The 13549-nt window shown below is 45.6% G+C and overlaps 1 protein-coding gene across 4 annotated transcripts in view; it reads right to left on the bottom strand.

The window, feature by feature from the left end:
• Positions 1 to 7823: 7823 nt before the first annotated feature.
• The window catches only part of SLC35F4 (solute carrier family 35 member F4), a 184953-nt gene continuing 179227 nt past the window's right edge, over positions 7824 to 13549 (bottom strand). For all 4 annotated transcript variants that reach the window (XM_039538691.1, XM_039538689.1, XM_039538690.1 and 1 more), the window contains 3 exons: positions 13279 to 13471; positions 11007 to 11096; positions 7824 to 8275 (listed from right to left, as the gene is read on the bottom strand). In XM_039538691.1, coding sequence (XP_039394625.1) covers positions 8034 to 8275; positions 11007 to 11096; positions 13279 to 13471 — 525 coding nt within the window. In that variant the 3' untranslated portion in view covers positions 7824 to 8033. The remainder of the gene's footprint in view (positions 8276 to 11006; positions 11097 to 13278; positions 13472 to 13549) is intronic.

Raw genomic sequence — 13549 nt, forward strand, 5'->3', positions numbered from 1 at the left:
GTGAAGACAAATATTCCAGTGTAATTTCATTGATTGGAATGTATACTATAGTACTAGGGTTAATAGATTTCATTATTACACATCTGGAAACCCAAGCTGTAGCAACATGAGGGTTACACACACATTGGTTGTTTCATATGTTTGCAAGGGAACTAGTTTTTATACCAGTAAAGGTTGCGTCCTCCCACTGTGCTGGGATACTATTGTTATTGTTGTCGCTTGCCTGAGCCCTCACAAGTGCATTATTTTATGGCGTAGCACTCAAGATGCTTTATTCAAAGCACGTTTTGTTTTCCTGCCAGGGAGCTTTGATGCAGCCCTCACATGAGGCAAAAACTTGATAACGCAGCAGCCAGTTCAGTATTTCCTTTCCATGGGGCACAAACCAAGTCATGTGACCACAATAAAATTATCACATTGCTTCACTCGAAGGCTGTAAACTTTATTGGAGTGATTGTAAAGGAGGCTAACAGTCACAGAAGGCACTAAAAATGATACAACCCATTCATTTAAAACAAATCCATGTAAAGTAATAACCAAATGTTCTTAATTTACCTTTGATTTTATGGGCATTCCCTGGTTGAGCCACCAGGGCTGGCCCCAGGGGTTTTCCTGCCCCAAGCAGCCGAAAAAAAAAAAGTGACCGCGATCACAATCTGCGGCAATTCAGCGGGAGATCCTTCGCTCCGAGCGGGAGTGAGGTACCCTCCGCCGAATTGCCGCCGAATACCTGAAAGTGCCGCCCCACTCCGGAGTGGCCACCCCAAGCACCTGCTTGATAAGCTGGTGCCTGGAGCCGGCCCTGTGAGCCACTAAGCTGTATTTTAGGAATGCTATTGCCTTCCTCTTAAAAAGGGCTAAACTAAAAATCAGGACAATGGGCAATGTAGGGTCCTAACCAGCTATGTGCAGTGTAGGGGCAAATGTAACCTACATTCAATGTATGTCCTCTTCTGCAGCTGAGCCACAGAATACGTGTCTGCTACAGCTGCCAATCTATGGTCTGATCCAAAGCCCATGAAAAAACTCTGTTAGCTCAAGCTGCAGCTCAGGTGATGTCCTGGTGATGACCAAGGTAATCATAGAATCATAGAACTGGAAGGAACCTCGAGAGGTCATCTAGTCCAGTCCCCTGCACTCACGGCAGGACAAAGTATTCTCTAGACCATCCCTGACAGGTGTTTGTCTCACCTGCTCTTAAAAATCTCCAGTGATGGAGATTCTACAACCTCCCTAGGCAATTTATTCCAGTGCTTAGCCACCCTGACAATTAGGAAGTTTTTCCTAATGTCCAAACTAAACCTCCCTTGCTGCAATTTAAGCCCATTGCTTCTTGTCCTATCCTCAGAGGTTAAGAAAAACAATTATTCTCCCTCCACCTTGTAACAACCTTTTATGTACTTGAAAACTGTTATCATGTCCCCTCTCACTCTTCTCTTTTCCAGACTAAACAAACCCAATTTATTCAATCTTCCCTCATAGCTCATGTTTGCTAGACCTTCAATCATTTTTGTTGCTCTTCTCTGGACTTTCTCCAATTTGCCCACATCTTTCCTGAAATGTGGCACCCAGAACTGGACACAATACTCCAGTTGAAGCCTAATCAGCGTGGAGTAGAGTGGAAGAATTACATCTCGTGTCGTGCTTACAATACTCCTGTTAATACATCCCAGAATGAAGCTGGCTTTTTTTTGCAATAGTGTTACATTGTTGACTCATATTTAGCTTGTGGTCCACTATGACCCCCCAAATCCCAATGGTTGTTCCCAACTACATAAAATAGGTGTGGGGATCCAGATGTGAGAATGCACGATTCCTGCAGCTGCATTGCAGGGACGGGTTGGTCAAGTGACTGCATCTAGGGGAGTGAGGCAAGGTGGTGAAAATTTAGCTCCATAGTAAAGTCTAATTTCTAAGACGCTGAATGGAATGGTGCCCTTTCCTTACAGTTCATTGATAGTCTGTTTCGTGTGGCTTGATTTGCTCACATTTGCTCACATGCTCAGAAGGCACCTGGGTGCTATTAACGAGGCTATTCAGGGGCTACAGTTGCAGCTTCTGCTTCAATAGGCCTCAGCCATGATTTGAACGTTAACGCCTACCATCACCGAAGGCTTGGACTTGCTCCATGTGGATTGATACTGTACCTGACTCTCTCAAGCACCAAGGAAAAAATAAATGGACAGGATCAACAAGAGATCAGATGGCACAGAGGTCAGAGGCATCATTGGCCATCAGCTTCAGGGCAGGGGAGGTAAACTAATTGTTTCAAAAGCTGTGAAGATATTAAGTGCGCCTCAATGAATGCAAGAACCATTTCAAAGGAGGCCTGAAGTCTCTAATGCAGAGGAACAGCCACAGTTCTGTGGCCCAGGGCTGGGCTAGGCTGGGGCATGGAGCATGGTGGCCCTTATTATTAGAGCAGATCCAGAGCATATAAAACTAGAGATGGATCCAAGCCAAAAATCCCAGGTAGCCCCAAACTTTGAGAGCGTTTGGATCATCATCATCATCATAAAACCTAGCTCTTATATAGCACTGGGGCTCTAAACTTCATGTGAAAAATGTATGTGATGGACTTAGGGAAAATTTAATCTTGTGTTTTATTCATGGTAGAAAGAACCCGCATGGATTGCAATGGGCTTTGGCTCAGGCCCTGTAAGTCTGACTAGACAGTATGCCTAACACGCAACACTATTTTTTTCAATGCAAAGACTCTTGCGTTTGCTAAGTAGCACAGGATGTGGACATGTTCACTGCTATGCACTGGAGCCTGGATATTTTACTCCTAACGTTACCAAGTTCAAGCCCATTCTTCCAAACTTGACTGGTCAGGACACTCATGCACTGTGCCTTCTGGCCACACAAACATCTCATGAAATTGGAACACCAGAATAGGAAGTTGTTTTTCCTAGTTTATTAAAGATGAAATGTCTCAAAGACCTGATTCTGTAACTGATGAGGCTCCAGTGAGAAGTGGAGCTGTTCACACCGAGTGGCTATGCTTTAGCATATTAACAAGATGTTTTTTTTTCATTTTGGTATTTGCTTTTTCACTAAAAATATCTGTTGCTTTAATGCAGAGCAGTAAATTGTCAGAAATCAAGTCAGGGCGGTCTAGTAGAATCCAACTAACAGAAAGTTAGTTGATATGTTCTCAAATATTGCAAGAGGATTTTGAGAGAACTAACCTTTTGGGTTAGATTTTCCATATGTAGAGTGCCAGGAAATAGGACTCCAGGTGTAAACAGAAAGTGTGATCTTCAGCTAGAACTCCACCCATTGAAGTTAACGGCCCCAGTCCTACAATTGGCAATATTGCCAACCCTAGTGCTTTTATCACGAGTCTCACGATGTTCGGAGCTTTTCTTAAAGCCCTGTATCCTAGAGTCATGAGATTATGCATGAAACTGAGCTTTCATTTAAAAAAAAAAGGCCAATTTCAGGTCCTTGTTGTTCAGGAGGAAAGCTTAAAAATGTGACGCCTTCTTTCCCCCCTCTCCTCCCCTCCCCGCAAAGGCTCAAATACCAGAAGAAGACTGAAAAGACGCCGTTTTTATTATTTTTTTAAATCTCATGATTTTTAAGCTAATCTCATGATATTGGGGGCCTGACACAGTTTCTTAACACTAGGGTTTGTAGTTCATCTACTACATCATGACCATGGGTTTTATACAAACCGTGGGTCACAATAATCAATGCTTCCCAAATACACTGTAAGCAACAAACTGATTGCAGTCCATGCTATAGGAATGCTACGTGACGGATAGTAAGTCAGTAGGCCCATTAGTCTTTCGATATGCACTACATGCAGGCCGTGCATGTTGTTTTTTTTTTAAGCCTTGGTATGTTTTAAACAGCCAGCCTATTCAAAAGTGATTAATGATGGTGAACCTCCTTAAAGTGATTTGGTTTTTCAGCTAGCTGCAGGCGCCTTTAAGGTGGCTCCAGCTGTGCGCCCCAGAAACCACCAGTGCCTTTTGCAAATCTTGGCTGACTGCTCTAGTGACTGCAGCTTTCACCCACATTAATATTTGTCTCGCTCGCCACAATGAAAAATCCTTTAAAAGTCAAACACAGCTAATTCCTTTAGAATAGCAAGTTATAATTTAAAATGTCATTGTCTGACTGTAATAACAGTCATAAAAATCAATCAGTCAATGATGACTGTTATTTGGAAGCAATTTGGCTACAGATTGATTTTTTTTTTAACCAATGTACCAAATGCCCTGCAGTATCACTCAAAGCTATATTATTTTCATGAACATAGAGTGGAATTGTGATTACTATTTAGCGTTATTTATATGAGAAAGGAATTCAATCCAAAGATTACTGAGAACAAGCACCCATAAAAAGGAAGTGTTTACATGAGCTAATCATGTCCATATAATCACTGCATGACTAGAATTACAGAAAATGCATCACTAACAATGGTATGAACTTGAGATCTGGAAATCACAATGGTCCTTATTCTGGACTCACTTGCACCAGTTTTTTGGGGGCAAAAATCCATTAATTTCAATACAATTACTTTTGATTTGCACCTGTGTAAATGAGCTCAGAATCAGGCCCCAATATGTCATAGGTTTAAAAAAAACCAAACCAAAAACATTTTAAATGCTTCAGAACCATCAAGTGCTGCATGTTGCTAACCTACATAAATGCCTGACATATGTAGCAATAAGCTGCCACAGGCTGTGCATTAGTAGGCATTGGCGTATCCCTGAGGTGTGCTGTGACGGATGCCTTTAGTAACCTGTGAAGTGTACCACAGCTTCCTAGTGAACATGTCTGAAGAGGCTCAGTGACCAAATCTTTCAACTCCCACCAAATTATGAATGGCTCCATCTCTTTCTATTTCACAAGGCCCTCCTCCCATTCCCCCCGCACGTCACAAACTAAGAAGTGGTGCCATCACTTAAGAACATAAGAACATAAGAAAGGCCGTACCGGGTCAGACCAAAGGTCCATCTAGCCCAGTATCTGTCTACCGACAGTGGCCAATGCCAGGTGCCCCAGAGGGAGTGAACCTAACAGGCAATGATCAAGTGATCTCTCTCCTGCCATCCATCTCCATCCTCTGACGAACAGAGGCTAGGGACACCATTCTTACCCATCCTGGCTAATAGCCATTTATGGACTTAGCCACCATGAATTTATCCAGTCCCCTTTTAAACATTGTTATAGTCCTAGCCTTCACAACCTCCTCAGGTAAGGAGTTCCACAAGTTGACTGTGCGCTGTGTGAAGAAGACCTTCCTTTTATTTGTTTTAAACCTGCTGCCTATTAATTTCATTTGGTGACCCCTAGTTCTTGTATTATGGGAATAAGTAAATAACTTTTCCTTATCCACTTTCTCAACATCACTCATGATTTTATATACCTCTATCATGTCCCCCCTTAGTCTTCTCTTTTCCAAACTGAAGAGTCCTAGCCTCTTTAATCTTTCCTCATATGGGACCCTCTCTAAACCCCTAATCATTTTAGTTGCTCTTTTCTGAACCTTTTCTAGTGCTAGAATATCTTTTTTCAGGTGAGGAGACCACATCTGTACACAGTATTCGAGATGTGGGCGTACCATGGATTTATATAAGGGCAATAATATATTCTCAGTCTTATTCTCTATCCCCTTTTTAATGATTCCTAACATCCTGTTTGCTTTTTTGACCGCCTCTGCACACTGCGTGGACATCTTCAGAGAACTATCCATGATAACTCCAAGATCTTTTTCCTGACTTCTGCTCATGAACTGGACCCAACCATAACCCTAGCCCACTAAATGGCCCATCCCTAGTCAAGACCCGGGCTCATAAACAGTCCCCAAATCTAATGTAGGCCAAGACCTGTTCACAACTCTAAATACGTGTAGCACCCATGAACTAACCCTAACCCTATCCCAGGGCTAACAGCTGGCCAAAATCCTAATGGTAGCCTGCTCAATGTTAGTGAACTGAGTAGAGTTGGAGCAGAGTTCCGGGGCTTGAACTAAGGTTTGCATTGGGATGGGCTTAGTGGCCCAGGTTAGAGGTGAGATCAGTCCATACAGCTGAGTGTGCAATACAGCTGTGGGGAGTTTCTAGACTACGAATAAGGAGAGTGGAGCCCTGGTATGAGCCTCAGCTAGGGCTAGGTTTCAGCCTGGTATGGAAGCCTGGACTGTGTTAAGGGTTCCGTGTTTTGTAGTTAGGCTCAGGTGTGATTAGGGTTCCAGCCTGGCTGGATTTTTTTTATGGATGTGCCAGTTGCCAAAAAACTAATTTAATCTGCCATGTTTGTTTGTTTGTTAATGTAGATCTAAAGCATTGCATTATTTCACAGTACACTGGGCTAGCTAATGTTAACGGTTTCTGTGTCCAGCTGAGGATGCTCCAGTGTCCCAGGGACGCAGTTTAAGCAAGAAGAAGATGATAGCAAGTGTATTTATGTGTGTTCGCGCTCTACATACTATAAGTGGCTGTTGAAGAGGGTGGGTTGCGATGTTGCCTTCTGATTCGGGCAGGCTTCCCTTGTGGCAATGGGGATGTTGGGTTTTTTGTATTTCAAAGGTGGTAACCTTAGGTGTGGTGATGTGAACTAAAGGTAGCATTGAGTTATGGGTGGGGCAGATTCAGCAATGCAGGCTAAAGTTATGGTGAGGTGATTTCAGGAGCATGGGGGCGGGGGCAAGGCTAGGGTTAAGCTTCTGGCTGGTTTGTAGGCCTGAGCTAAGACTGGGGAAGTGTGCAGTGGTGCAGGCGTTTGATGTGGGAGGGCTCGGCAGTCTGGGCTGTGGTTAGGGTTAAGGCAATTGTGGTGGCCCTGCTTAGTGTTAAGATTGTGCTCTGTTTGTGAGGCCAGGTTAGATTTAGGGCTGGGGCCTGACCAGTGGGCATAGATAAAAGTTATGGGTGGGGCCAGTTCTGGGCCACTGCTAGGGTTAGGGTTGAGCTACTTCCTGCTCTCAGGTAAGGTTCTGAATCCTCATTACGTGTGGGGCTATGCAGGAGCCTGGGCGGGGCTTATAGCTGGGGCCTGCTTGAAGCTTTGTGCTGTGGGATAGCTGGGGCCAGATTGTACCTGACTGCTTGGATAAAACTTGCAGCCAGGCTGTTGGCCTTGACTAGGACTGGGGCAGATCATAGGATTACTGTGAGGCCAGTTCTTGGGCACAGGGCGAGGTTTAAGGCCAGTTAGTATGAGCTAGAGAGGCTTGGAGCCAGTGAGTTCGGCCCAGGCAAGAATTAGGGTTGGAACCAGTTTGAACTGTAGAGCACAAGGTATTACTCAGTGTGAGTAAGAACCTGGTCCTTTGTGGGTATCAAAATCTGGCCCTTAATTTATACCAGATATAGGCCAGTTGTAAAACATAATGTATGGAGATACGCTCACACCATCACATTTAATTGTGAGCTAAGAAATGACACTGTAGTATTTCCAGATTTTGCTCACCTAGCTTCCTCTGCATATTTAGCAGCACTGTAATAAAATTACATAGGTTAATTTATATCCTTGAGAATATATTTGTATGTTTTAATAAAAATTCCAAACTTTAATGGGAGACCTCAGTTCCCTTCCTATTTTAGGGTTCCAAGATTCTTGATTGGGTGTTTTAAAATGAGTCCACTGCCTTGTTGGTACCACCTTGTAAAAATGTCAACTCATTAAATTTGGAAAGAACACGAATGTTTAACTTTGGCTATAGCTGCCTGCTGGAACCAAACAAATATACAAATCAGGCCTTTGGAGACTTCGCCCCTCCCCTTTTTTGCTAACAGAAGCACAGCTGTCAAGTTGCACAGTGGATTTGATTTTTTTTTTTTAAAGGCAAGCAAACAGAATGCAGATTAACGTTTCATTACAAAAAAAATTTATTGTGGTTATTTACACCTGTTCCTTTGTAAGTGTATAAATGTAAACATTTATTACTGATGTGTTTATCGTTTATAAGTCATCCCCAGTTCAGAGTAATACTGTCATTTTAGCATACAAGTAGTGAGAAAATTAAATTATATTCACAGAATATACATTCACGTGCAGTTAAATGTTCGCCAGCTTTAAGCCAGTGGTATAGACACTGTCCCATTGGCTCTGCTTCTGCTCCTTGTATGCACACTGGAGTCTGTGATATCTTCTGCGTGGTCTTCACTTTTCTTTTCCTTTAAGCTGTTGATGAATCGCAGGGTAATTTCATCCCATTCTTCTGGCAGCAGCATTAGCAAAAATCCAGTGCAGATGATGATTGTGGCACCCAACCTTACTACACTGAAGATCACCTCGTGTTTTAGGAGATCCACAGCTACAATGGGGGAAAAAGACAATGAAATCAAATACAATCATTCTGCATGGTACCGCTTCGTCAAAATGAGCCTTATATGGTTCCTATAACTTTAACAGAGAGTTCTATTGAAGCCTCGTTTTTCCTCTGTGACTTAATAGAAATATGTACTGTAAGTCACACAAGACTTGAGTAAAACTCAGAGTTACAATCTGGTCCTTGATTACTTTCCCCATGGAGCAAGGAGGAAGTCATCTTTGCTAGTCCTATATTTGGCACAGATTACTCCTCCATCGGCACTGGCTCAGCTGTGCTGAGGAGGTGGAGTCAAAGCTCCATCCACTCCCCACTCCTACCCTGCCCCAAACCACGGCAACAGATAGCCCACCCAGGTGCACAACCTAGCCCATAGGATGTAGGGAGTTACATGTACTGGAAAATCATATATTGACTTTTAATTTCCCAGTGAAAAATTGCACTTGCAAAATTTAAACCTCTTGCACACTTCTAGTGTTGGCAGCTTCATGTTTATTTAAAATGTGAGCTAAGTTAGTGTAAGCAGGGTCTGAATGAATGCTTCCCTGACAGCTAGCTGGGAGGGGGAGAGATTTGGGTGTGTTTATGTAAATACAGTTTGCTCCTATTTTGCTTACATATTTAGCAGATATAGTGGTGTCAAAGTGGTCAACTTTGGCTGGGGTTGGGTACAAATCACCTTAGTACTAAATGCAGGGGTAGTGAAATATGGTTATCGATGTTATAATTAGTGTGGGAATACAGAAAAGCAGGACTGTGCTTAACCTGTCCCAAAGGAGGGGGTCACCATTGGTTGAAAGAACCCCACTAAGCCAAGGGCTCGTATGTCAGAGCCTTGTGAAAGTATGGGGCAGATGGGTAGACTACCTGCCCGCCCGCCTGCCCAGGAGGCTGTACACTCTCAAGAGGGATCCTCTTTAAGACTGGTTCAACCTGTTCCTTCCAACAGTTCAAAGAATAGAGCTAAATGGGCTTCATTAGGAGCCTCTTTTGTTATTTTAAATTGCTAAATGAGAGCTGCAACCACTTGTGGCAGGACTATGTTACTGGCCAGTCTGCACAGAGCTAAAATCACTAAGAAATTGATGTGCAGAGGTCACAGCAAGGGGCAGCAGAAGGTGACTGACAGTGAGCTGGTGAATGAGTGGCTGGAAAGGTGCAACAAGCAGCCAGCAGGGCAGCTGGTGGAGAGGCATGATGAGCAGCCAGCAGGGCGGCAATGGAGAAGCACGATGAGCAGCCAGCAGGGCGGCAATGGAGAAGCACGATGAGCAGCCAGCAGGGCGGCTGGTGGAGAGGCATGATGAGCAGCCAGCAGGGCGGCAATGGAGAAGCATGATGAGCAGCTAGCAGGGCAGCTGGTGGAGAGGCATGATGAGCAGCCAGCAGGGCGGCAGTGGAGAAGCATGATGAGCAGCCAGCAGGGCGGCTGGTGGAGAAGCATGATGAGCAGCTGGCAGGGCAGCAATGGAGAAGCACGATGAGCAGCCAGCAGGGTGGCTGGTGGAGAAGCATGATGAGCAGCTAGCAGGGTGGCTGGTGGAGAGGCACGATGAGCAGCTAGCAGGGCGGCAGTGGAGAAGCACGATGAGCAGCCGGCAGGGCAGCAATGGAGAAGCACGATGAGCAGCCGACAGGGCAGCAATGGAGAAGCACGATGAGCAGCCAGCAGGGCGGCTGGTGGAGAAGCACGATGAGCAGCCAGTAGGGTGGCTGGTGGAGAAGCACGATGAGCAGCCAGCAGGGCGGCTGGTGGAGAAGCACGATGAGCAGCCAGCAGGGCGGCTGGTGGAGAAGCACGATGAGCAGCCAGCAGGGCGGCTGGTGGAGAAGCACGATGAGCAGCCAGCAGGGCGGCTGGTGGAGAGGCACGATGAGCAGCCAGCAGGGCGGCTGGTGGAGAGGCACGATGAGCAGCCAGCAGGGCGGCAATGGAGAAGCATGATGAGCGGCCAGCAGGGCGGCAATGGAGAAGCATGACGAGCAGCCAGCAGGGCGGCTGGTGGAGCGGCATGGCATGAGCAGGTGACCGGCTGGGCAGCGGCAGAGAGGCACAGAGAGCATCGATCAGGTGGCCAGCAGGAGCAGCCGGTGAGTGCCCGAGCAGTGGAGTGAGTAAGGTGCCTCTTTACCGCCCCCCCCCCCAACCAGGGAGGGAGGTGAACTCTGCAGATGCACCTCTGAACTCTGGGTCTGCACTGGCCAAGGACAGCAACTGTGAGTGGTGTGCAGAGAAGGGTCGGGCATATGAAGGGGGCTTTTGGGTTGCTGGACTTAAGAACCGGAGTGGAAAAGGACACTGCCCAACCTACTCGGGGTGGGTCTCTTACTCATGGTTTATGTTTATGAACCCTGTTTGCGGTGTTTTCCCAAATTAATGCCGAGTCACTTCCCTCCTTTTATTAAAAGTTTATTTTCTACACTCAGACTCTGTGCTTGCGAGTTGGGAAGTAGTGCCTCGCAGAGGCGCCCAGGGGTGATGTGTTAATTTCCCAGGTTACTGGGTGGGGGCTCGAGCCGGTTCTGTGTTGTATCAATGGAAAGGAACTCCTAGATACTGAACCCGGCCCTGGTTGCTGCTGGCTCCACCTGGCAGAAGAGTTACATTAGGAAACCTTTCTGAAGAAATATGGCAACATCATGTGCCCTTAAAAATTACTTCAAATGTTAGTACATTTGTTCTATGATTTTTATTCATTAATTGCATTATTTGTACCTGCATTTCCAGGAACACTGAGCACTGTCCCGATAGAAATTAGGATGGGGTAGGTCAGCACAACTCCAACATTTACCAGTATGTTAAAAGCTGTAAAGAAAGACAATGATACATGAGACGCTGGAAGTAATAAAATAATAACAAACGGATTTTCTCAGCTTTTAAATTACATCAGACATTCTAATAAGTTCTTACCCATCAAGGGCCTGATCCTGCATGTGTCATGAGCAGAACGTGAATGTAAGTTTAGCATGGGGAAGGAGAGAAAGGTTGGCTGTAAGTTCATATTAAAAAAACCTGCTCATTGAAAATGAGCCACTTTCCTGTTTTGAAGCCTGAACCGAAGCTGCAGCCAGCTCCAAGGAGCAATGCGTGTCTTCAAGAAGTGCTTTACACCCTACCCACAAACGAACCCAGGATTGTTCTCAAACAGGCTAGTCCCTCTTGGGTTAGGGTGGAATTCTGCTGTCCCAACAGGCCAGGAATGGAGCGGGCAGTAGCATTTCACCAGCTAAGGAGGTGCTGCCTCTGGCTTCACAATCCATGAAAGGAACATGGCAGAAAGACGCACATGTGCCTACCAGTTTTGAAGGGGAGCCAGCCCTGTCCTTTTTGTTCAGCCACTGAAAACAGAAGGGAGTCAATGACTCTGTAGTTTACGGGGAAGTGGCCAGTGGATGAGATGAGAGTGGCAGCGTAACTGGAGAGGATTCTGAATTCCCTTTCAAGGGCTTTAAAAAGTGCAGGTACCAGAGGGGAGGTGGGCTTTTTGGCTGCACAATCCCTTACACGTGGGGCCATAGCTACTAAATGGATGTTGTAGCATGAGGAGGCCTAGCCAAGTGAAAGATTATAAGCTATTAGAGCGTCACTGAAATCCCCCATCCTTTTAAAGGGGTTTTAAAGTGCAGGCAGTTGAAGGCCAGGGCAGGTTATACTGCACTATATTGTATGATCCAGCATCCATGGGGTACTGGGTTGATTCAGGCTCATCAGTTATTCGGTTTTCCCTTTCCTGCTTCCCCTCAGTTTTGCATCTTCTTGAGCCTCAATCCTCTTGGAGCAGCATTATTTCTATTACGCACTGCTGCTATCACCACCACTCAGATATACATCACCTCCGAATGCAGTTAAGTTAGATCCCCCTGAGCTCAACTAGGCTTCTGGGGCTGAACCCTCAGGTGCAGCCAAACTATGGCCCCATGCCCCAGTTCTGGGGCTGGGTGGTAGAGAGTTTGGCCGCAGTACAACTTAGAGCAGCCTCAGGGCTGCTGCTGCAAATTGCACTGGCTGGAAACAGCTCCCAAGGGGCCATTCTCTCAGTGAGGGAGTGTTGTTGTGCAGTAGCCCCTTGCACCCCAGCCAGGCCCCTCTTCTCCATGGCCACACCTCCTGCTCCTACCCTGGCGTTATCAGGAAGGGGCGTGGCACAGAGCCAGCAACACTGAGGATTTTATGCTGGCTTTCTGCCTGCTTTGTGCAGCAGCTGCTCTATCCTACTTTAACGTCCGTATTCAACCAGTTCCCTGGATGATAAATTACCCCTACCTTGGTGCTCTTAGAGTGGCTGTAATTAGGTCTAGGGCAGCAAGTGGAAGAGAGTCAAATCCCTCAACACCTCTGCCATCCCTTCTGATTCAGTCTCTGAGCGGCTGGGAAGCCCATCTAGGCACGAACAATAGTTTTCCCAAAAGTGTTTCCATTTAGTGTACTTATGAGTGAGATTAAAAAAAATCCATTCGGTTCCAAACAGATGGACGCTTTCATTATTAGCAAAGGAAATAGAGTGTAAAGCAGACCTGGGTCAATTTCAATGGTTCTCTTCGCAGACTCAGTAGCACTAGCGCCAGTTCTTAGAAAGAGGAAACTTTGTAAATGGAGCAGGGGAGTTAAAGGAGTTAAAGGCCGTGCAGCTTTTCATTTGCACCAAAGTGGAGCACAAGCTATTGCAGCATTTAGCATCTTCGTTGCTTTTTACAGCCAGACTAACACGGCTGCCCCTCTGATAATAGAATTACTAGAGCGGCTCAGCATATTTTTTTTAAATTTGGACTTTCCCCCACCCCCAAGTTTTCATGAGCTATGTTAACCATTTTCCAAGCAGGCCTAGTGGTGTCCCTTGGGATATGAGATGGAGATTTTAGCTACATAAGAACTCTGCCATTGAAACATTTAGAGCAAGGAGAATTTTCATGGGGGCAGCTGTTTCAAGGTGATCCTGCGGTAAATAAAATGAGGCATTAGAAAAATGAAAAAAATGTTCTGCAAATACCTAACCAGAGGCCGGCTACTCCGCACAGATAACCCCACGGCACGGCAGAGAAGGGAGACCAGTATTCCACTTTCGTAAAATACAATATGATTGGGGTAAACGAGATGAAGATTAAATTGAAGAAACCCAGAGTGGAAACGAAATGAGCAGCTTCCCCAAAGTTTGCACTTCCAAGAAACATCTTGAACAAAACCTGTGGTGGAAACGGAAGATTTTAAAACAGTTACATCCTGCTGCAAGTGAAGTTCTCCCATGTCTGCAAAGCTCTGCT

Source organism: Mauremys reevesii, linkage group 4 (assembly GCF_016161935.1).
Source record: "Mauremys reevesii isolate NIE-2019 linkage group 4, ASM1616193v1, whole genome shotgun sequence".
Lineage (NCBI taxonomy): Eukaryota > Metazoa > Chordata > Testudines > Geoemydidae > Mauremys > Mauremys reevesii.